Source organism: Chiloscyllium plagiosum, unplaced genomic scaffold, assembly GCF_037043375.1.
Source record: "Chiloscyllium plagiosum isolate Xiang-an unplaced genomic scaffold, Cpla_swu_hap1 HiC_scaffold_9, whole genome shotgun sequence".
Lineage (NCBI taxonomy): Eukaryota > Metazoa > Chordata > Chondrichthyes > Orectolobiformes > Hemiscylliidae > Chiloscyllium > Chiloscyllium plagiosum.
The window spans coordinates 40,368,310-40,392,569 of NW_028270147.1; the positions used below are offsets into that span (position 1 = coordinate 40,368,310).

The 24,260-nt window shown below is 39.1% G+C and overlaps 1 protein-coding gene across 1 annotated transcript in view; it reads right to left on the reverse strand.

Moving 5' to 3' along the window:
- Window positions 1-333: 333 nt before the first annotated feature.
- Window positions 334-24,260, reverse strand: part of LOC122554298 (uncharacterized) — a 63,533-nt gene continuing 39,606 nt past the window's right edge. Inside the window, exons 2-5 of the mRNA XM_043699096.2 lie at window positions 18,992-19,531; window positions 17,628-17,927; window positions 11,632-11,795; window positions 334-5,052 (exon numbers count right to left, since the gene is read on the reverse strand). Of these exons, the coding sequence (XP_043555031.2) occupies window positions 5,005-5,052; window positions 11,632-11,795; window positions 17,628-17,927; window positions 18,992-19,531 (1,052 nt within the window). The 3' untranslated portion in view covers window positions 334-5,004. The remainder of the gene's footprint in view (window positions 5,053-11,631; window positions 11,796-17,627; window positions 17,928-18,991; window positions 19,532-24,260) is intronic.

Genomic DNA, 24,260 nt, shown 5'->3' on the forward strand with positions numbered 1-24,260 from the left:
ATGAGCAAGGGGTGTGCATAACAGTGTCCATTGTGGTTGAAGTCCACACTATCCTGAAGGTGTGCCATAAAAGTCCAAACATATAGATTACAATAACAAACACTAAGAATAAAATTGTACAATAAGAAGAATTCTGTGCTGTTGCTGCCAATTTTTTTTTTAATAAGTCATCCCTTTTAGCAAGATAATCGAGACTAAAGACAGGACAGAGTAAAAGGAGAAACAAAGATTATTATTTGTTCATGCCCAGATCCCAAAGCATTTAAGATAGCTTGCTGAGCACTCTCTTCCCCAACTGTATAGTTTTGAATGAATGAATGAACGAACATCATGTTGAAGAGAAAACCAATTTTTAATAAAACAAAAACAAGGCAATTGTATAAAATTAACAACTCTTCAATCAGAATACTCCATTTCCTACTTCCTGTCAAGGACATACATTCCATAGGAAATTAACATTATACTAACGTTTGCAGCAAATTCTTCCACACAGCTTTGTTTTCTTGAAAAATCAAATAGTGCAAACTAGGCACCTCCTCAGTTCACAAATGTGTTCTATTCCATAAAATGCAGATCACAAAAGGATTATGAAAAATAATTAACCTTCTAAACAAAATCAGACCTGGAAAAAAAAGTAAAAGTTTGCACTAAAAATGACAAATTGGCAATACCAGCAGGCTGGTAATCGTATTCATAGAACAGGAAGGAAAGAATAGGAATGTAACTAAGGGTACCAATGAGTTTGATGTCTCAGTACTGCAAGTTCTAACGTTTGGAATTTCTCTCACAACATGTTCTTGATTGTGTAGTCTTACTAATGGCTAAACAGAACTTTTTTAAAATGCAAATATCTGGACCGCATAATACCTTTGGTAGTTGCATGTTATGACAGAAAATTGCTATTTGAAAGTGATCACACACTTTAAATTTAATGATACCACATTGAAATTTCTCATTTTTAACAAAATATAACTGGTATCACATTTGTGCACAAGACAAATACAACAATAATGGCTTTCATCCTTAAAAGTATTAGCAATCCACCCACACTACCAACCCAGCTAAAAGGTTTATTAAATGCTAGTTTACAGGATGTTTCACTGCAAGTCTCCCTTCACATCAGGTGTAGTAATTTGTACCATTGCTAAACAGACACCTTTGTAAGGTAACAGACTTCTTAGATTGCAAGTTTATCAGAAAACAAGTTTTGCCACAAGTTCTGAAGGGTGACCTGACCTGAAACATGAACTCTGATTTCTCTCCACAGATGCTGCCAGACCTGCTGAGCTTTTCCAGCAATTTCTGTTTTTGTTTCTACATTAACTTATGTCACCTGATATCACAGTACAATAACTTTCAAACTACATGCATTCTTGTAAAATTCAAAAATTTAAAAGAAACAAATCAAAACCTGGAATAAAATACAGAAAGAATGACAAAATCATGTGATTTAGGCAGCAGCTACTTGATCTCTTCCTTACATAAAATGTTTATCCCACCATTAAAGGATCTAGCTATTTCACAACCAGTGAAGTTGAACACCATTAGGGCACTGGTCATTCCTCGAAAGCTTTTCTTAGGATCAACCTTGTCCTCTAGTATGCTGGTTCTAAACTTGAATAGCCTCTTGACAACAGGCACAGCAGTACTCGAGATATGACCTCATAAGAGTACTTAAAATTCAGCACAGGTATTGATTTAAACTCTTACAGATTTTGCATTATAACTTCAAATTATTACAGTCACTTGATCAGTTAATTTATTTCAAGTTTCTTCCCCCATACCTATAACCTTGATAATTTTAGCAACTTCTGCTTTAGCACATTTCCTTGTGACCAGTAGGTTTGCAGTCAACTAGTTGAAAATTTGGGTGTGGGAGACAAACATACATGAAAAATTTAAGGAGCTAGATTGTTGTATCCAACTAAAATTGTTACTTTATTGACAGTTCAGTTAAAAGATATGTTGAATTAATGTTTCCCGAACATCAAAAAAGGAACAAATCAATTTTGCCAACATGTGAATTAAAGTTTGGCCTAATCAATGATCTGGGATGGAGAGAGACGCAGACAGACAGACACACCCTCATCTCTTCTGTCCCTGACTCAATCTTCGAAAAGATTCATTTGTTAAAGAAAGGTAAAAGTGTAGCAAACAGAAGTGAAATAGTACTAGGTTAAACGGTTTTTTTGGGAATCAGATTTTTATTTACAAACTGGGAGGATTAAAAAGAACCTTGAATACATACCAATTTCAGTATTTGCTATTCCTTTATTTCCAACTGATAGCTGAAATCCACCAGGGGGCATATGTTCATCATTGTTTTGGATCACTCATTGTGTAAGCACACCATGCAACAGTTAATAGGAATTCTCCATATGTATTGGCTAGGCCTATACTTATTGCATTTGATTTCAAGGAATGACTGAAGAGAAAAAAAAAATCACTTTGCAGCCACTTTGCCCATTTAATATTCCACCCTGTCCAGTCTCAGACAAAAATCAACAACACTGCATTGAATTATGACTTTTACACAAGGAAGAGGAACCTATAGTACAAAGTAACCAACACCACAAAACTTGTGTGGTTAACTTGTTTAAATGCTTGAATCTCAAATCATCCAGCAATAAACTGCAGTCAGTGTGTTTCTCAGCTCTACTACAAGTATTTAACAATTCAGTTCAGTGCAAATATACGCAACCTGACATGTACTTTTCTCCCCCTCAAAAAAAACCCAGAAAACGTATTCACAATCCTTCACCTTATGATTGCAATTGGCCAGAAATACAACTACTCTCAATTCTAGGGAAAGCTGCAAATCAGCAATGGGATTTGAAAGTTTGTGTAGACAGGTAACGAAAGAGCAAATAGAATGTTCCATTAAGGGATTTGGAATACAAAAGGGGAAGTGATGCTTCAGTTGTGGAGAGACACCTGGTATACTGGATGATGATAGGGTACACTCAGAGAACTTCTGGTGAGGAAAAATACAGAACAAGGAGGAATCACATTAAAATTTGAGCTAGGTCACTTAAGAGCAAAATCAGCAAGTAAGTAATTTTTCATCTCTCATTCACACATGTGTCCACACATCAGCTTTGACCTCAGAATGGTGAAATAGGCTTAGGAGATCTTTGGAAATGCCTTTATCTGCTTAGATCTCCAGTTTATGTAATACATTTAATTTACATTCCTGTGGAAACGAGCAAATACGTAAAGCATAATCTTGATCTATAACTGATTAGGGTAGAAAGATTTGAACCATGCTCATGGTGGCAATTTTTGAAGATAAAACCTGAAAGAAATTATAACAATAAAAGTGAAATGCAAGGTTAAAAGACAAAACATGTGATCCATCTCTGTGACAACCATGAACAGTTCTACACGACCCAGAATATGAAACGCTGATGTACCTGTTGTGTAAATATTAGACAAATGAAGGAAGTGACATCTATACCAGAAAATAATAAATCTGCAATAAACTAGTCTATAACCATCTCAGCCTTGAATTGAATCCTGGGTATTTAACTTTGAACTAGGCAACATTTTACCTAAAGGTTGGAACAAAAAAGCACCCCTAATCCCAGATTTGGAGAGGGTCAGACATTACAACTTTACAGAAATTTATCATTGTTACAAATAGAAAGGTAGACAAAGAAAAAAAGTGAACTCTCCAAACTTGACATTCAATGTGTATTGATCACATTCAACTAAACAGGAATAATCTCAATTACAACTTAAGCCTTCTGCCATAACTTTTTTTACCAGCTGAATCAATTATGACAACAGACATCTGAGTCAGACTGCATCAAGAACTTTTTTAAAAAAAAATTAGCTTGCAAAATAAAAGTTTTGAGGGCGGCACCCTAATAATAGTTCAAAGAATTACTGCAAATCATGTAACATCATCCCCTGAACTCTCAAAGTATATATGGAACTTGCAACCAAGACAACATCTCTCATTGTAGCTTTACCAGTAACAAAAAAGTTTGATTTGGCTATAACAACGTAATTGAATTGTTCACTTTGCTGGACATGGACTAGGATTTAATCGGAATCAAAAGGTTTGAATCAAAGGCATTACAATGGTAGGAGAACTGATCTAGATTAAAGGTGGAAACTACAGCATTCAAGAGAACATTGGCTTTTAGATACAAGTCATACCTTTGACTCATATCACACCTTTAATTTCCACATTTCAGTTCCTTTTATTAGTGGTGAGATTTGATCCATTATGGTGCAATGTAACTCCCTATATTATTAGGGAAGCCGGAAATAAAGATTACATTTTCTTCCAAAATGTTTGAAATTCAATCAAGATTTTTCTATCAACCAATTTTAAAATTTAATTCAAGTAATAAAATTGAACTAGTTTTATTCCCTCCAAGTAGTTGCTTACAACACCAATACTTCCTGATCAAACAAAAACATAATCAGCATCGAGTGCAAATGATAAAGATTTTGGTAGAATAAGAGTTCAAATCAACCCACATGTGCTAATTATGAAGTACAATTTCATAATATGATACATTAGGTTGACTAGAACAGACCCAAACCATTTAGAGTAAATCTTCAGACTTCCTGATATTTGTTAATGCAAATCTTAGACCCCCTAGTTCCTTTGGCACCTGAATGGACAACAGCAATTTCTCCTAAAAGTTTAGACATACAGGAATGATCATCATTGGCCTCTTAATTGTTTTTAAACAGTTGCAAACTTACAAGTTTGGTTGAATAAACAGGTATAGTTAAAAAGGTCCATGGATATAAAAGGGAAATATTTTGGGCAGGGAATAAATCTCAATTTTGACCAATGTTCAATCCTAGCAGTTCCCCAAATGGGGGTTTCAAAAAAAAACACAGCAAATACACATTTTAAATGCAAATTTGGCTCACGTAAAAGAAAACTGCAAAAACAAAGTCCTTAGCATGCCAGCTAACAATACTTCAAAACACAGTAGTTGCAACATTGTGCAAGTTGATGAGTTTGTTGGCAGCAGACGTCTAGTAGCTGTAGAGAGACAAAGGGGTATCCTCTTCCATCATGTCATCCTGGTAAGTGAAGCAAAGATTATGTTAAGACTTATTTTATGAAACTCCACTCACCACCTTCCTTCCCCACCTTACCTGGCACTATTAAAAATAAATTCTCACAATCAACCATCTGCACTGCCACAGTTTACTGTTTGCTCTCTGCCATGACCATTACTTCTGCAGCATAGAAGTGACAGAAACTAACCCATCTGGAGAAATTACTGGCACAAAGTGTACCAAATCACTGTGCACCTAAATGCATTGTAGCACCAATACAGACTCCACTTCCCCTAACCCTCTGCAAAAGAGAGAGTGGCTACAGGCAATGCAGGTTTCAGTTAAGACATTGGAGTATTTTGTGTTTGTTTGATATCACCTAAAGGACAATATGTGCATCAGTTTCAAAATTATTCATGGTTGACAGAATAAAAAAGGAAACGGATCTTAAAAAGATGAAAACAACAACAATCTAGGGGCCAAAAAGGGTTCTAAGGAGGAGTCACGCACCCCAAAACATTAACTCTGCTTTCTCTCCATAGATGCTGCTAGGCATGTTGAGTTTTTCCAACAATTTCTGGTTTTGTTTGATTTCCAGCATTTGCAGTTTTTTTTGGTAAGACTGATAGAACTAGTTAAATAGATTAGAGGAAAATTAATTGAGGTGGTGGTGATGATAGAACCTGAGAAAATGGATAACAAAATTGGCAGCCTAAGATGCAAAACAACAATGGGACATTTAAAAAATGTTCAGCAGTAAATGATTGAAGTGAAAAAGTATAGCTATGCAAAATCAGATTTAGAGGAAGAAAAGTTGGAGGAGGCTTGAATGGAGCATAAAAGCCAGCAAAGTCCAGAGCGGTCAATGCTGCATTCTGTGCAATCCTGTGCAATGAAATCAATATATTTAAAATCTAATGCTACATCCCTTTTCCAACTAATAATACAGAAGAAAAACAATAGGGCAATAAAAGGTGCAGAGGCATAATATTATTAAACAGCACTCAAGAGAAAACAAGCCTAATTTATATAACCTCTCCTCAATTTAACCATTGAATCTAAGTGTCATTCTTATAAACCCACATTGTACTCCCTCTAAAGACCAATATATCCTTCCTAGTATGTGGCGTCCAAATCTCCTCACAGTACTCACAAGTGGGGTCTAGCAACGGTTTTGTGCAACTATAGCATAACCACTGCATCGTTCTACTCCAGTATTTTATATCTAAAGACCAGCATTCCATTAGCCTTCCTGATAGTTTTCTGCAACTGTGCATGGAAGTTTAAATGTCTGTGTACCTGAACCACCAACCCTTTGCACATTCACTGTGTTTAACTTCATACCATGATCTACCCTTTCAGTCCAAAATGGACAGCCTCACATTTGCTTACTTTGACCTCCATCTGCCATACAGTTTTGCTTATTCACTTAGCCCTTTTGTAATTTTATACTAACATCCACACGGTCTACAATGCTGCCTTTGACTTATCAACAAATTTGGATAAAACTACTTTCTATACCATCATCCAATTTTTGAGGCCATAACAAATCCTTGTGGGACACCACTGGTTAAATCCTATCAATTTGAGTACCTGCCCACTATGCCTATTTTCTGTAGTCTGTTACTCAATCACTTTCCCACCTATGTCAGTAATTTGCCTTCAATTCCATGGACTTACAGTTTAGCTAACAGTTAAAATTTAGAATTATGGAAAGGATCAAACTTGGATAGGAGTACTAGCTTCATTGGGAAGAGTCAAACCTTACAAAGCTGAGACGTCAGCTGGCAGAAGTACATGATCAGGAGGAGAAAAGCAAAAGCAAGGTTTTACAGGCAGTGGAGACCTGGCTCCATAAAAAGAGGGAAAAAACAGTCACTGCCAATCTAGATCCTCCTACCTGGTTAGCCAGAAGCACACAAAGCAAGAAAATTGAGCAAAGAAAAACGAAGAGAGCTTATGACCGTGCTAAATTGCCCATAGTGTTAGGGGCAGGGGTAAATGTAGGGAAATGGGTCTGGGTGGGTTGCGCTTCGGCAGGTCGGTGTGGACTTGTTGGGCCAAAGGGTCTGTTTCCACACTAAGTAATCTAGTCTAATCTAATGACAATCTTAAAAATAAAAGTAATACTTAAGATTCAAGGAGTATTGAAAAAATGGGGTGAAATTTACAAAAAAAAGCAGTGAGTGTATGTAAAATAATGGCCAGTAAAATTAACAAAAATCCAAAGATGTTCTGTGAGTACATTAAGAGTAAGAGAATGATTAAGGCTACAGGAAATGGAGACTTGTGCATTAATACAGGGTTCTAAATGAGTATTTTGCCTGTCCTCAGAAATGAAAGGAATGATGCAGACATTCCAATGCCAGTGTGAAATATTAAATAACATAAGCACGTGAAGGGAAGTATCTCCTTTGAAGGTAGATAATCACTTGGACTGAAGGAATTGTTCACCTATGCTGTTAAAAGGAAGCAAGGGAGGAAATAGCAGGAGTTCTCAGGATCATTTTCCAATTCTTATCAGATACTAAAGTGAGGTAACACAGGATTGGAGGTCTGTGAACATTGTCTGTTACTACTGCCTGTAAGAATGTAACAGTCGTTTGGTTGAGTGATTAGAAAAGTAGCAAATGGAATTCAATCTGGAGAAGCACAAGGTTATGCATCTGGCAAGTGCAAATAAAGCAAGAAAATACATAATTGACAGGAGGACAAAGAGTGCGGTAGAGGAAGTGAGAGACCTTGGAACAGATATCCAAAGGTCCATAAAAAGTGCAGGACAGAGACAGTGGTAAAAGGCTTCCTTCATTCAGGGAGGAATTAAATACAAAAGCAGGGATGCAATGCTGGGTAGATATAATACTCTGACTAGATGCTATCTTTGTGTACAGATCCAGTCACCACATTATAAGGAGAACCTAATTGCTCTGGAGAGAGTAGAAAAGATTAGCAACAATGTGGCAAGGTCTTAAAAATTGCAACCACAAGGAAATGGATGGATAAGCTAGATTGTTTTCCACAGATCAGAGAAGGAAGAGAAGTGACTTAAAAATCAGAGGTGTATCAAATAATTAGGGACTTGGATAAACTGGACAGGGAGGACTTAATTCTCTTCTCCACTGGAGGAACTGAGAGGACACAGATTTAAAAGGTAAATGGCAGAAGTATTAAAGGGGGCATGAGAAAAACATTTTCAAACAATGGTGAGTGTTTAGGTATCTCTATCCAGTTTGGAGGTTGAGGTGGAAGTTCCCAAATTATTTGAGGAGGAATGGATAGAGCAGGGACAGGAATGGTTTTTCAGGTTCCAGGATTTAGATGTTTCAGTAAGAACAGAGAAGATGGTAAAAGAGGGGGAGGTGTGGCATTGTTGGTCAAGGACAGAATTGCAGTTGCAGAAAGGATGTTTGAGGACTCCTCAATTGAGGTAGTATGGACTGAGGTTAGAAACAGGAAAGGAGAGGTCACCCTTTAGGGAGTTTTCTATAGGCCTCCAAATAGTTCCAGAGATGAAGAGGAAAGGATATCAAAGATGATTCTCGATAGAAGTAAGTGAGAGACAGGGCAGTTGTCATGGGAGACTTCAACTTTCCAAATATTCACTGGGAACACTATAGTACGAGTACTATAGATAGGTCAGTTTTTGTCCAGTGTGTGCAGGAGGGCTTCCTGACACAGTATATAGACAGGAGAAAGTGAGGACTGCAGATGCTGGAGATCAGAGCTGAAAATGTGTTGCTGGAAAAGCGCAGCAGGTCAGGCAGCAGCCAAGGAACAGGAGAATCGACGTTTCGGGCATAAGCCCTTCTTCAGGAAGGATGTAGACAGTATGTAGACAGGCCAACAAGGCGCAAAGCCACTTTAGGTTTGGTACTGGGTAATGAGCCCAGCCAGGTGTTAGACTTAGAAATGGTAGGTGAGCACTTTGGTGATAGCGATCACAATTCTGTTATGTTTACTTTAGTGATAGAAAGGGATAGGTGTATACCACTGGGCAAGAATTACAGCTGGGGGAAAGGCAATTATGATGCGAGTAGGCAAGATTTAGGAAGTGTCCTAGATAAGTATGTATCTGTCAGGCAGGGAGGAAGCTGTAGAGCGCGGGAGCCGTGGTTTATGAAGGAAGTGGAATCTCTGGTCAAGAGGAAGAAAAAGGCTTATGTTAGAATGAGATGTGAAGGCTCAGTTAGGGTGCTTGAGGGTTACAAGGTAGTCAGGAAAGACCTAAAAGAGAGAACACAGAAGAGCCAGGAGGAGACATGAGAAGTTGTTGGCGGATAGGATCAGGGTAAACCCCAAGGCTTTCTATAGGTATTTAAGAAATAAAAGAATGACGAGAGTAAGATTAGGGCCAATCAAGGATAGTAGTGGGAAGTTGTGTGTGGAGTCAGACGAGATAGGGGAAGAACAAAATGAATATTTTTCGACAGTATTCACTCTAGAAAATGATAATATTGTCGAGGAGAATACGGAGAATACCTAGGCTACTAGACTAGGTGGGATTGAGGTTCACAAGGAAGAGATATTAGAAATCCTGCAGAGTGTGAAAATAGATAAGTCCCCTGGGCCGGATGGGATTTATCCTAGGATCCTCTGGGAAGCCAGGGAGGAGATTGCTGAGCCTTTGACATTGATTTTTAAATCGTCATTGTCTACAGGAATAGTGCCAGAAGACTGGAGGATAGCAAATGTGGTTCCCCTGTTCAAGAAGGGGAGTAGAGACAACCCTGGTAATTATAGACCAGTGAGCCTTACTTCAGTTGTTGGTGAAGTGTTGGAAAAAGTTATAAGAGATAGGATTTATAATCATCTAGAAAGGACTAATTTGATGATGGATAGTCAGCACAGTTTTGTGAAGGGTAGGTCGTGCCTCACAAACCTTATTGAGTTCTTTGAGAAGGTGACCAAACAGGTAAAACAGATGAGAGTAAACTGGTTGATGTGGTGTATATGGATTTCAGCAAGGTGTTCGATAAGGTTCCCCAGAGTAGGCTGTACAAAATGCAGAGGAATGGGATTGTGGGAGATATAGCATTTTGGAACGGTAATTGGCTTGCTGAAAGACGACAGAGGGTGGTGTTTGATGGAAATGTTCATCCTGGAGTCCAGTTACTAGTGGTGTACCACAAGGGTCGGTGTAAGGTCCACTGCTATTCGTCATTTTTAGAAGCCACCTGGGATGAGGGGGTAGAAGGGTGGGTTAGTAAATTTGCAGATGACACTAAAGTCGGTGGAGTTGTGGATAGTGACGAAGGATGTTGTCGGCGACAGAGAGACATAGATAAGCTGCAGAGCTGGGCTGAGAGGTGGCAAATGGAGTTTAATGCAGACAAGTGTGAGGTGATTCACTTTGGTCAGAGAAACCGGAATTCAAAGTACTGGGCTAATGGTAAGATTCTTGGTAGTGTAGATGAGCAGAGAGATCTCGGTGTCCAGGTACACAGATCCTTGAAAGTTGCCATCCAGGTTGACAGGGTTGTTAAGAAGGCATACAGTGTTTCAGCTTTTATTAATAAAGGGATCGAGTTCCGGAACCATGAGGTTATGCTACAGCTGTACAAAACTCTGGTATGGCCGCACTTGGAGTATTGTGTACAGTTCTGGTCACCACATTATAAGAAGGATGTGGAAGTTTTGGAAAGGGTGCAGGGGAGATTTACTAGGATGTTGCCTGGTATGGAGGGAAGATCTTACGAGGAAAGGCTGAGGGATTTGAGGCTGTTTTCATTAGAGAGGAAGAAGGTTGGGAGGTGACTTAATAGAAACATATAAGATAATCAGAGGGTAAGATGGGTGGACAGGGAGCGCCTTTTTCCAAGAATGTTGATGGCGAGCACGAGGGGGCATAGCTTTAAATTGAGGGGTGATAGATATAGGATAGATGTCAGAGGTAGTTTCTTTACTCAGAGTAGTATGGGTATGGAATGCTTTGCCTACAACGGTAGTAGATTTGTCAACTTTAAGTGCATTTAAGTCGTCATTGGACAAGCATATGGATTTACATGGAATAGTGTAGGTTAGATGGGCTTCAGATTGGTGTGACAGGTCAGTGCAACATCGAGGGCCGAAGGGCCTATACTGCGCTGTAATGTTCTATGTTCTGAGAATCTGGAGCTGCCCCTGAAGCACTAATCTGGAAAGCTATGGACCCGATGCTAGAGCTGGGATTGGAGTAAGTAGCTAGCTGGCACAGACATAATGGGCTCAATGGCATCTGCGTTGTAACTTTCTCCGGTTCTCAAGTGTGATTTTCAGGTTTGCTCATATAAAAAAAAAAATCAATCATTTTGGGTAATCAGAAAATAATTCATTCCCAACACAAATGGAACCAGCTTCAAAATAGTCTAATCAAATGATCGATACAGTGCCACACAAACCATTTCAACTATACTGGCATGGAATTACAACAATAAGCACTACAAAAAGGAGTGAAAACTAGCAAAATAGTATTATAAACATACAAGACGCCCAACAGAAAAGAACTCTTTAGGGAATTTAAAAACCATAATTAAAAAGGTTTTGTCATCTTAAAAATAAAGCTGAGAAAACAGAAAATAGGAGTTAAAATAACAGGACAATATCTTTCAAACTTATTCCTACCATTGGGAGCTCATGAAGACGCCGGAATTCTGGTTGGTTGTTTCGCTGACGGTACTTCAGAAACCCAAGTATTGAAACAATTCCAATAATTATAAAGAAAACTGTGGTGAGTCCTATAACAAGAGGGTCCATTCTGGTTCCATTTGGATTAGAAACCGGCCTCCCTGTTCAAGAAGGAAGTATACTTTTATTAGTACAGTCTGTCAAGTTTTCATCCATATCCCACTTCAAGTTATTCAGTCATAAATGTATTGTAACAAACATCCCCGCGAGTGCGTTTTGAGAAGATTTGTAGCTCAGGTTGAGGTTCTGGATGTAAGTTTGCTCGCTGAGCTGGGAAGTTTGTTTTCAGATGTTTCATCACCATACTAGTAATATCTTCAGTGAGTCTCCGAATGAAACACTGGTGGCGTATCCTGCTATGTTTGAGTTTCCTAGGGTTGGTATCATTTCCTGTTCTTTTTCTCAGGGGGTGGTAAATGGGATCCAAGTCAATGTGTTTGTTGATAGAGTTCTGGTGGAATGCCATGCTTCTAGGAATTCTCATGCATGTCTCTTTTTGGCTTGTCCTCGGATGGATGTGTTGTCCCAGTTGAAGTGGTCTCCTTCCTTATCCATATGTAAGGATACTAGTGAGAGCAGGTCGTGTCATTTTGTGGCTAGTTGATGTTCATGTATCTTGGTGGCTAGTTTTCTGCCTGTTTGTCCAATGTAGTGTTTGTTACAGTTCTTTTATGGAGTCTGTTGTGGGCATCGTTAATCATTTCTGTAAACATTGTGCTTCTGTTTTACTCTGCTATTCTTTTGGCCCTTAAACGTTGCTCACGACAGACTCTTTAAAAGAACTGTAACAAACACTACATTGCACAAACAGGCAGAAAACTAGCCACCAGGATACATGAATATCAACTTGCCTCAAAACAACATGACCCACTCTCACTAATATCCTTACATACGGATAAGAATGGTCACCACTTCAACTGGGACAACACAGCCATCCCAGGACACGTCAGAGACGCACAAGAGAATTCCTAGAAGCATGGCATTCCAACCGGAACTTTATCAACAAGCACACGGACTTGGATCCCATTTACCACACCCTAAGAAAAAGAATGGGAAATGACATTACCTCCCTGAGGAAACATAAACATAAATAGAAAGCAGGATACACCACCAGTGCTTCATTCGGAGGCTCCAAGAAGATGTTACCTAGTATGGTGACGTAACGTCTGAAAATGAACCTTCCAGCTCAGCGAGCTAACCTACATCCAAAACATTCCCACTTTCTTGACACATTTAACTGAATTACCAATGATTTGAAAGCTCAAAGAACATTCTAGAGGTTCTCTCCTTTTTGGAAGGCATTTTCACAGTTATCTGTGCAATCCTCCAAACTAACTTCATTTTAGCAAATGACAACTTCAAACATTTGAAAGGGTTATTATTCTCAAAACCTCAATTAAATAAAGAAATGAGATCACAGAACAATCTCGGTTATCCGAACATCAATTATCCAAACAACATCTCAAGGACCTGTAAATGCTTCCTTGGTTTACGAACAGATCAGTTACTGAACAAAATACTCCTTGCCTGTCTTGTTCAGATAATCGAGGTTGTTCTGTACGTGGAATGTAATTACAGAAGTTGGTCTATTGGCCTAAAAAGCCCATGTTGGTGTCTGCACTCCATACATTTGGAATAGGACCATCCAGGCTATTGCGCCATTCAATACAATTATGGTTGATCTAGAACAAAGAACAAAGAAAATTTACAGCCCAGGAACAGGCCCTTTGGCCCTCTAAGCCTGAGCCAATTCAAAACCACTCTCTAAACCTAATCGCCCAATTCTTAAGCATCTATATCACTCTGCTCCCCACCTACTCAGGCATCTGTCCAGACGCATCTAAAATGAATCTACCATGCCTGCCTCTACCACCTCTGCTGGCAACATGTTCCAAGCACCTACCACCCTCTGTGTGAAGTACTTTCTGCATGTATCCCCCTTAAAACTTTTCACCTCTCACCTTGAAAGTGTGACCTCATGTTATTGAATCCTTCACCTGGGAAAAAGCTTATTTCTATCCACACTATCGATACCCTTCATGATTTTGTAGACCTCAATCAGGTTCTCCCACAATCTCCATTTTTTTTTAAATGAAAACAATCCTTATCTACTCAACCACCCTTCTTGGCTAGCACCTTCCATACCAGGCAACATCCTCATAAACCTTCTCTGCACCCTCTCCAAAACATCCACATCCTTTTGATAATGTGGCGACCAGAACTATAAACATTATTCTAAATGCGGCCAAACCAAATGTCTTGTACAATTTTAACATGACCTGCCCGTTCTTATACTCAGTCTGATGAAGGCAAGCACACCATATGCCTTCTTGACCACTCTATCCACCTGTGCAGCCACCTTCAGGGTACAATGAACCTGAATTCCCAGATCGCTCTGCTCATCAACTTTTCCCAAGGCTCTTCCATTTACTGTATAGTTCACTCTAGAATTAGACTTGCCTAAATGCATCACCTCACATTTGCCTGGATTGAACTCGATCTGCCACTTTTCCACCCAACTCTCCAGTCTATCTATATTCTCCTGTATTCTTTGACAGTCCCCTATGCTTTCTGCTACTCCACCAATCTCCGTGTCACCTGCAAACTTGCTGATCATACCAACAGTGCCCTCTTCCAGATCATTTATGTATATCACAAACAACAGTGGCCCCAGCACTGATCCCTGTGGAACACCACTGATCACCTTTCTCCATTTTGAGAAACTCCCTTCAACTACTACTGTCTCCTGTTGCTCAACCATTCTTTATCCACCTAGCTAGAACACCCTGCACACCATGTGACTTCACTTTCTCCATTAGTTTACTATGGGGAACCTTATCAAAACGCCTTACTAAAGTCCATGTATATGACATCTATAGCCCTTCCTTCACCCATCAACTTGGTCACTTCCTCAAAAGAACTCTTAAGTTGGTGACGCATGATCTCCTCTGCACAAAACCATGTTGCCTATCTCTGATAAGCAACATGATATCTTTTCCAAATATAAATAGATTTAATCCCTCAGTACTTTTTCCAGCAACTTTCCTACCACCGACATCAGGCTCACTGGTCTGTAGTTACCTGGAATATCCCTACTACCCTTCTTGAACAGGGGGACAACATGAGCAACCCTCCAGTCCTCTGGCACCTCACCTGTATTTAAGGATGCTACAAAGGTATCTGTCAGGGCCCCAGCTGTTTCCTCTCTTGCCTCCCTTAATCTGGGATCGATCCCATCCAGACCTGGGGATTTGTCCACCTTGGATATCCTTTAGCCTACCCAACACATCCACCCTCCTTATGTCAATGGGATCTAGAGTAAACAAACTTCTATCTCTAATGTCAACATTTATCATGTCCCTCTCCTCAGTGCGCACTGATGCAATGTAATCATTCAGAATCTCACCCATTCTCTCAGCTTCGACACACAACCTTCCTTCCTTATTCTTTAGTGGACCAACTCTTTCTCTAGTTACCCTCTTGCTTCTCATATGAAAAAAAGGCCTTGGGATTCTCCTTAATTCTGCTCGCTAAAGTTATTTCATGACCCCTTTTAGCCCATTTGATTCCAAGCGGGAATCACTTAGCAGAGATCTATGAGTGGTCTTAAAACATTTCTCCCACCTGTTCACCTTAACCTTCAACACATTTGCTGATTGAAAATCTAACTCTGCCTTCAACTCCACTTCTCTGTAGGCAAGAGAAATTCAGAATGTTTAACAAGAAATTTTCTACACTCTTGCACACCCCTTCAAATTTCCTTCTCCCTCCCCAAAGTTGACTATGGCACCTCCTCCCTGCCACCCTTTGGCTACCTCTGGCCAATTCCCTTACCTTGGGTCCAAAAGGTGGAGCCCTGGACTTTGGCAAAAGTCACCTCCCAATCCTGGTGCCATACCCCAAAAAAAAAAGGTGGCGGTCAGTGTCACACCTCCCCACTGGCTCTTAACCCCTTCCAGCTCCCAGACCCCATCTCCCTTAATGCTAGAACTAATATCTTGTCTGCTCGTTACTCTGCCAAATGCACGCTGTTTCTGTCAAATGCACATAAGGTTATAGTGAATCTATCAGCAGCAAACATGGGACAGAAACAGCTTGTAGTTGGAGGAGTGTCTCACCAACATTTCATTCCATTCTGTTTAACATTGACCAGTGCAGCATGAAAACAGGCCCTTCAGCCCAGCATGTCTATGCCAACCACGATGTCATTCTAAATTAATCCCCATCTGCCTGTACATGGTTCGTATCGATCTATTCCCTGCCTGTCAGTGTCTGTTTAAGCACCTCTTAAACACTGCTATCGTCTCTGCTTCTACCACATCCCCTGTCAGTGCATTCCAGCCTCCGTGTACAAATCTCCTTACTCAATCCTTTAAATTTGGAACTCTAGAACCTCCTCCCTAGAGAAGCAATGAATGCTAAATCAACTGAAATTTAGGATAGGAAACAATACATTTTTGTTTGGTAAATGTATTTTTTTAAAAATCAGGGAGAAATGCAAAGAGAAGAAGTGAGATACTTATCCTTCATAAAGTGGGAGAAACAGGCTTTAGGGACTGTTTGGAATTTTCCATCAGGGCTGGGCTAAAATTCCTTAGATGTTGAGGAACCAGAGGATGCTCTCCTGTGATCTATCACTAGGTGATGTGAAATAGGTCACAAAGTTTACCTGATTACCGAAAGCCTTCGGTCTCCTTCAAAAGTCAGTAAGTTCTAACAAACAGCTACAATGAATTTAGATTCCAAACGCAGTAATTTATGAAACAATGAAAAAGAACAGAATTTATTTGGCCTAAACTCCTGCTTTTAATTCATACTTTGCTTCTGGATTATTTCAAAACTGTGGGTTCCACAATTCTCACTCGACCTATCCCACATCCATTAAATGGAAAAGAATAATCTCTGAAGTACAGGTTGCTTAACCCTTTCCTAAACAATATATTTCTTGTAGATATATTCAGTTTTTTCAGGATTCATTTATGAAACCTTATAATCAATAATTTCACTTGCAACGTAAACTTAATATTTACTGTACATTTGTTTTGTGTTCTGAATTAATGTCAAGCAAGCTTTCAGTATATGTAAAGTTAATTAACTTTCAAGTATTTCTGTAGCCATGGTGATTTCTTTTTAAACAGCTTTTGACATCTTGCTTTAGATGTAAAAGGTTTGTGTGCATCATTGATGGATTTTTACTTACCTTAGAATGTTTTGGGACCCTGCAAAGTAATTAATTGGGTCTCAAGGCTTGTTAGAGTTTTCCAGAATTTTTAAACAAAAAGTAAACTTTCATAGCTTAGAGAGTGTCACTTAGTTTCAGTTTTACTGAGTTTTGTTCCTGGGAATAGGATAGCTGCAAAGACCAGTGGTCTGCAAAGGGAAAAGTATTGAAAATTAGTTCATCTTATATTGAAGAGTTAGTGTTTTCCCCAGATCAGAAGTGTTGGGATAAAACCCTGAAAATGTTACTTAAAGCCAAGCAGGTTGATGTTCACATGTATAATAGCTCCAGGAAAACGCAACCTGCGGTTTCAGTCTACACGTTAAAGTCACACATGATTCAAACCTACGGAGGTGCTAGAGTCTGAGACACTGGTGCACTAACAATTTTGGGTAATATTTTTGATCTGATTTATTCAGTAATAACATCAGCTGAGATCACAACATGCTAGATTGTATAGTGACCCAAAGCAAAGATGCATACAACTACCCAGATTATCCTTGTCGATAACAACATTTTTATAAACCATAAGAAATAATCAGCAAAATTCAGAAACATGACAAAACAGACATTACATTGAATATACAATGCAAATGAGCAATTAAGCAGAACCTCTTGTTTTTTTTTCTGGTGTTTAGACTCTATGTGAGTCTCCTCACTGGAGATAAATATGCTGCAAAAAAAAATTAAATTAAAAAAAAAAATCACTCACCATTCACCATCTCTTTGGTATTGGCCAAATTCCCCTCGATATGCTGCACAGAAAATGAAGTGGTTGCTATGTTGATTGTGGTGCCTCTTCGAGCAGTTGCTCTCACAGTTGTGGCAGTGGTGGTCGAGATGGTGGTGGTGGTGGTGGGGCTTGTGTGACTGGTGGACAGGCGCATGATGACAGTGGATGGCATTACAGAGCCACTGGTTGTCATGGAAGTTAACCTGGTCTTGGAAGTTGGTTGCATTGGTAGAGTTGTAGACACTGGGGATTGTTCAGTTGGAAAGCTACTGGTTGCATCTAAAAATGAACGAGATGCTCACTGAGATGAATGTTATTTAGCAATAACCAAAGACATTGTAAATGCAAAAGGGAGCAATTTGGGAAGAGTTGTTCTTCCTTTAAGTACACGCACAGAAGGCAACAGGAAAGCACCATGTAGTTTTCCCCCTAATTTCCCTCACATTTAATTACAAAGTGGGAGGCTCCTACTTGGAATTGAGCAGAGAAGCACAATCTTGAGGAATGAGCAGAGGATCCATCCTTAGACAGACCAATACTATATCAAATATTTAATGTGACAGCATGGCAGAGTTTTGGAAATCCAAAGTAATACTTTATAGCACATTCACTGCACCATTTCCTAAGAATGTTCTTCAAAACTATCTCAACACTAGGGGATACATTAAGGCGACAGGAGAGAGAGAGATTTAAAAGACGACATGAAAGGCAAATGTTTTACACTGAGGGTGGTTAGAATATGGAATGAACTTCCTGAGGAAGTGGTGGATGTGGGTACAATTACAAATGTTCAAAAGACATTTGGATAAGAACATGAATAGGAAATGTTTGGTGGGATATGGGCCAGGAGCAAACAAGCGGGACTAGTTTAACTTTGGATTATGTTCAGCAGGGTCTGACTCTGACTATATAAAACATAGGAGAAAGTGAGGACTGAAAATGCTGGAGATCAGAGTCAAGAGTGTGGTGCTGGAAAAGCACAGCATATCCGGCAGCATCCGAGGAGCAGAAGAATAGACGGTTCGGACTAGAGCCCTTCATCAGGAACGAAAGCCTCATTCCTGATGAAGGGCTTTAGCCCAAACCGTCGATTCTCCTGCTCCTTAGATGCTGCCGGATATACTGTGCTTTTCCAGCATTATATAAAACACAGTCAGAAAGTTTATAAGTGGAATTTTTATTATCGAATAACAATGTTTTCACATCTACAATGTTAATTCAAATTCTAGCTAAAAGGATAAAGAAGTGTAGACTCAAAAAGAACCCACTGCAATGCCGGCAGCTTCCTGCATAGAATTAAGTTTTAAAGAACTACAATGAACAAGAGAAAACAGAAGTTTTACCTTTTGATTCCTTCTGTCCAGCAGATGTAGAAGACATACCAGTTGATTTAACTGTGAGCGTGGAGCCTTTGTAAGTTGAAGACACTTTCACAGAGGTCTCTGTTTGCTTTGGGATTGCTGTAATTTTGACAGTAGAGCTCACTTCATTTGACTCTGTTACAACGGAGCTAACGCTGGGACTCTCAAATTTTGGAATGGGACTACTGTTATTTACAGACCTTTGCAGGTCACTGCTTGTATCATTATTAGCCAATCCACTCTTTTGGGTTAGGTTGCTGATATTTGGTGCAGTAGTCAGCATACTGACAGTTGACTTCTCTAATGAATTGTTAAAGCTAGTTTCACTTGTCAGGCTTGGTGTCATAGAAGTAAAAGCCATGGTACTTCCAATGTCTGCTTGAGGGACAGTGTCATTGATAGTATTGGCTGTTGATGCTGTAGAGTTATTAATTCCCATTACAGTTGAATTCAAATTGAATACAGGTGTATCACTGGGCATTGCAGTTATTGAATCACCTGGGCTTGTTGGTTGATGATTTCCTGAATTGAAAAAAGAAAATAGAACAAAGTTCTCAAATGGGAAGGATTGATGGGTCATACAATGGCCAGTTTTTCTAGACATATGCATCAAATTTCTGTGGCACACATTTCAATTACATGAAGGACTATTTGATTTTACAGAGTTGAGAATCCAACCATATCCCAAGATCAAAAATACATAGACAAGCGGACAAGCAGAACAGTTGCCAAAAAAAAGCTGGTTTGAGAGAACAGACCAACCTCAACACTCTTCCATCAATGTTATACAAGTTTAATCAGTAAAAAGGGCTTCCCAATGCAAATTTCACATCATTGCTTCATCTCATCTGGCTGAAGTGCTGGGATACCTAACTGTATATCTAAGGGAATGGTCACCAAAATAATTTACCTTCTATACCGGGATGTTCTTCACATCAGTTTAGTCCAGTTGAAGACTACTGATCAAGTACTTACTAAGCCAAACTCATGACTACTTCAACAACAACAGAAGAAAAAAAGGTGTAATAAAGGATCAAATGGACAATAATCAAATCTCATCCCCTGCGATCAACCAATTGCTGACCAAGTCTTTGTAGTAACATGTTGAACTGGCAACACAGCAGTATGTTTTAAACAAAAACAAGTGATTTTAATTTTTTTGTACTGAGGGAAGTGCTTGGCTGCAGAATTAGAACCCAAACTTGACCAAATTAATTTTCACCTGGGCAATGTTAATCTAGTTCCCAGGCAATTTCAAATTTAAATGGCCAATAGTTTATATAACATTTCAAATCTGAACACATGCAAGGTGGACCTCCATTTGGATATCAGCATGAGTTGGCACAATGTACCTTGTGAAGGGTCAGTTAGTTCAGTTAGCTGCATGATGCCAACAGTACAGGTTCAATTCCTGCACCGGCTGAGGTGATCATAAAAAGACTCTACTTCTCAACCTCACCTTCACCAGAGGTATGGTGACCCTCAAGTTAAACCATCACCAGTCAGTCATCGCTGTCTATTGAGAGCGGCAGCCTTATGGTCCAGTAGGATTATGGTGATTTTACTTTTATTGTAGTCACAGCAGTGTTAAATTTTTGGGACTAACATTTTCTGTTCCTTCCTAAAAAATGTTGATAAATTTATAACAGGACTTTTTCTGTTCAGAGATGCACAATCTAGCCCATAAATCTCAAAAAAAAGGAAAAATAGTGACATTTACCCTTGATTAAATAAAAACATCTACCCAGCCAAAGTAAACTTAAATCAATACAATACAATGCAGGAACAGGCCCTTTGGCCCACCAAGCCTGTGCAAATTCCCAATCCTTTAGATCCACTACTTATCACGTAGTGTAGTTTCTATCCCCCCCCATTCGTGTGTCTATCAAGCCTTAAAACATTGCCTGTGGAGGTGGTGGAAGCAAGCACATCAGAGTTGTGTTCCAGACACCCACCATCCTCAGTATAAAACATTTTCTCCACACTTCTCTTAACTTACCCCAAGCTTACCTTGAACATGTGCCCTCTTGTAGTTAACCTTTCCACCCTGGGAAAAGGCATCGGACTATCTCTCAATTTTATATATCTCTATCAGGTCATCCCTCAATCTCAGCCCTTCCAGTGAAAAGAATTGATTTTATCCAACCACTCCTCATGACTAAAACCCTCCAGACCAGGCAAACCTTCTTTGCACCTTCTCCAAAGCATCCATATCCTTCCAGCAGTGTGGTGAGCAGAACTACACACAAAATTCCAAAATGTGGTCTAATTAAAGTTTTGATGCCTCAGCCAACAAAGGCATGCACGCTGTATGCCTTCTTGACCACCTTATCTACTGTGCTGTCACTTTTAGAGATCTGTGGACCTATACGTACATGCTCCCAAGGGTACTGCCATTTATTGTATAATTCACACCTGAATTTGATCTGCTAAAATGCATCACCTCGCTATTGTCCAGCTTAAGCTCCATCTGCTATTTCTCTGCCCAAATCTACAATCTACATCCCAATATATCGTTTGACAACCCTCCTCACTAGCTGTAACTCTGGCAATTTTGGGGTCATCCGCAAAACTTGTTAATTGGACCACCTATATTTTTCTCCAGATCATTTATGTCTTACAAAAAGGTTCCAGCACGGATTCCTGTGGAACACCACTGGTTACTAATCTCCAATCTGAAAAGCCCTTCCACCACTATTGCCTTCTATAATGAAGCCAGTTTTGTTTCAGTCTAGCCAGCTCACTCCAGATCTCCTGAGAGTCCACCTTCTCTCCCAGCCTGCCACGGGGTACCTTGTCAAATGCCTTACGAAAGTTCATGTAGACAATATCCACAGCCCTTTCCTCAATCATTCTTCAAATCCATGGATGTAACTGCGATTGTGAAATATGTAATTTATCAGCCATTCTTGGCTGCCTTAGAACAGCTGAACATGGCTATGGCATTTCTGCCCAAAACCTGGGACTTTGTTGTCTAAACAGGAAAAGTTTTAATTTACCACTACCAAGCACATATGAAATAATATGGTTCAGGGAGAGTAACAAATGAGGTACTATAATGGGCAGGAAATCATCGAGGATTACACGTTCTGAGTAATAACACTTCAAATAACTTCTGTAATCTTTGCTGGCTTATTTTCCAAACAAATTTCATACTTAACCGCCAACTATGAAATTATAAGAAGGAAAAAGAATACAGCATTTAAAATTAAAATACATGAATAGTTTGTACAGACCTTACATGTGTAAAACAAAATGCATTATATATTTTACTTTTAAGCCATAAATAAATCTAGCCACCTGTGAAATACATTCAATGTTTTGCCATTAACTACTTCCTGTGGTAATGAATTCCACAGGCTTACTACTCTTTGGGTGAAGAAATATTTCCCATCTCCATCCTAAATGGTCTACCTGGAATCCTCAGACTATGGCCCCTGGTCCTGGACACACCCACCATCGGGAACATCCTCTCTGCATCTACCCTGTCTACTCCAAGTCTCTACGAGATCCCTTCTCATTTGTCTGAACTCCAGCAAAAACGTAGTTCCTCAAATGTCAGTATTGCTTTCCCCTGAAAATCAGCCTGGTAAACCTTTGCTGCGATCCCTTGAGAGCAAAAATATTCTTCCTCAGAAAAGGAGACTAAAACTGCACACAATATCCGAGGTGTGGCCTAGCATGACATCTGTAGTCAAGAAAATGGTAGAATCCATTATAAAAATGGATATTATTTTTAGACAAAGATTGGACAGATTGAACATTGATCTATAAAAACAGGATCACAATTGACAGACTTGTGGTGAGTTTTTGGAGAATGTTACTTTGTTACACACAAAAAGAGCATGTATACATTATATGCTTATATCCTCAAAAACCCTCGAGCTAGTAGAACATTCTTTTCCCTTAAAAAGCTTTAAATTCATGTTCTGAATGAGCACCAAGAAGAACTTCATTGAACCAAGCTGCTCGGATTGTTTTTAAATTTGAACCATCTCATAAAACCTCTGCTTCGAGAATGACCATGTATAACCAGAATGAGAATAATCTATGAAAACCAGTTGGAATTCTGCCCAAAGTTAGACAAAACAAATATGGATCACTACATTAGATTTGTACGTCAGCACCTCTCCACTGATAGTTATTTTAAAAAAAAACACAAGAACAAAAAAAAATGTAGATCTCGATAAATGATTGTACAAAGTAGAAATCCCTTCTGCCCCAATTATGATGATCAAAGTATTTAAGCTAACCCTTCGTGACATCAAAAAAATGTAAAGAGAATACATTCCCCTCCCCTCCCCCCTAATCATCACAAGAAAAACTGAATTGTACACATGCCAAATAAGACACTAAGTAACAGTTTCAGTTTCAAGGTTGCAAAACTCTGCAAACAGCTCAAGTTTGTGCTTTAGAGATTGGGAAATTCATCTGGGCCCTTCAGATAATAACTCACATCCATTTGTTCATTACATGGCTTATTTGTCTTTCAGTTGTCAGCAGAAAACAACCTAGCAATTATACAAGTTACATGAAGCAATTTGCCTTTGTGTTCTGTATCCAAATCTTTCATCACCTTTTCACCCAGCAGGTAACGAACTGTTGGCTGTGTTTAATTATAAATAACAAATAGTTCACAATTCATTACAGTGTAGTACTTCAATATAGTACTTTAAACCAGGTAGGCAATACTTGAATAATTTATAAAGCATCACAAATTGCTCAAATGAGGTATCCCATATTTAAATCAATTTCATGGAAGCAAAACACAAGGAAGCTTAATTGGTTATGAACTAATTGGTTAAATTATAATTTACTGTATTACACTGTACAATGGAAATTTACAACTAAGTGGCTGCATTACTGCAAGAGTGGCTGTTATGCGGCATAGCTATTTTCAATGTTTGACACAATATTTATCATATGCAATTAACACCCACAAATAAAAGTCAGAAACATAGCAATTGTGAAATTTACCAATGAAATAATTATATTTACTTAGATCAAGGGACTGCTCTCTCAGCAACTATGCTCTTCTACCATGATCCTATACCTGAATGCAAAATGTCAAACACAAAAGTTGAATATTTAATTCCACCCCTCCCTCCTTTCTTCTTGGTATCTCGTGATTACACAGAATAAGGGTGACCTTCATCACCATGTCAAAACAACTACATTTATCTCAGTGCTTCAATAGCAAACATCAGCCTAATCATCTTCTACAGGCATCACTGATATACTTATTCATGCC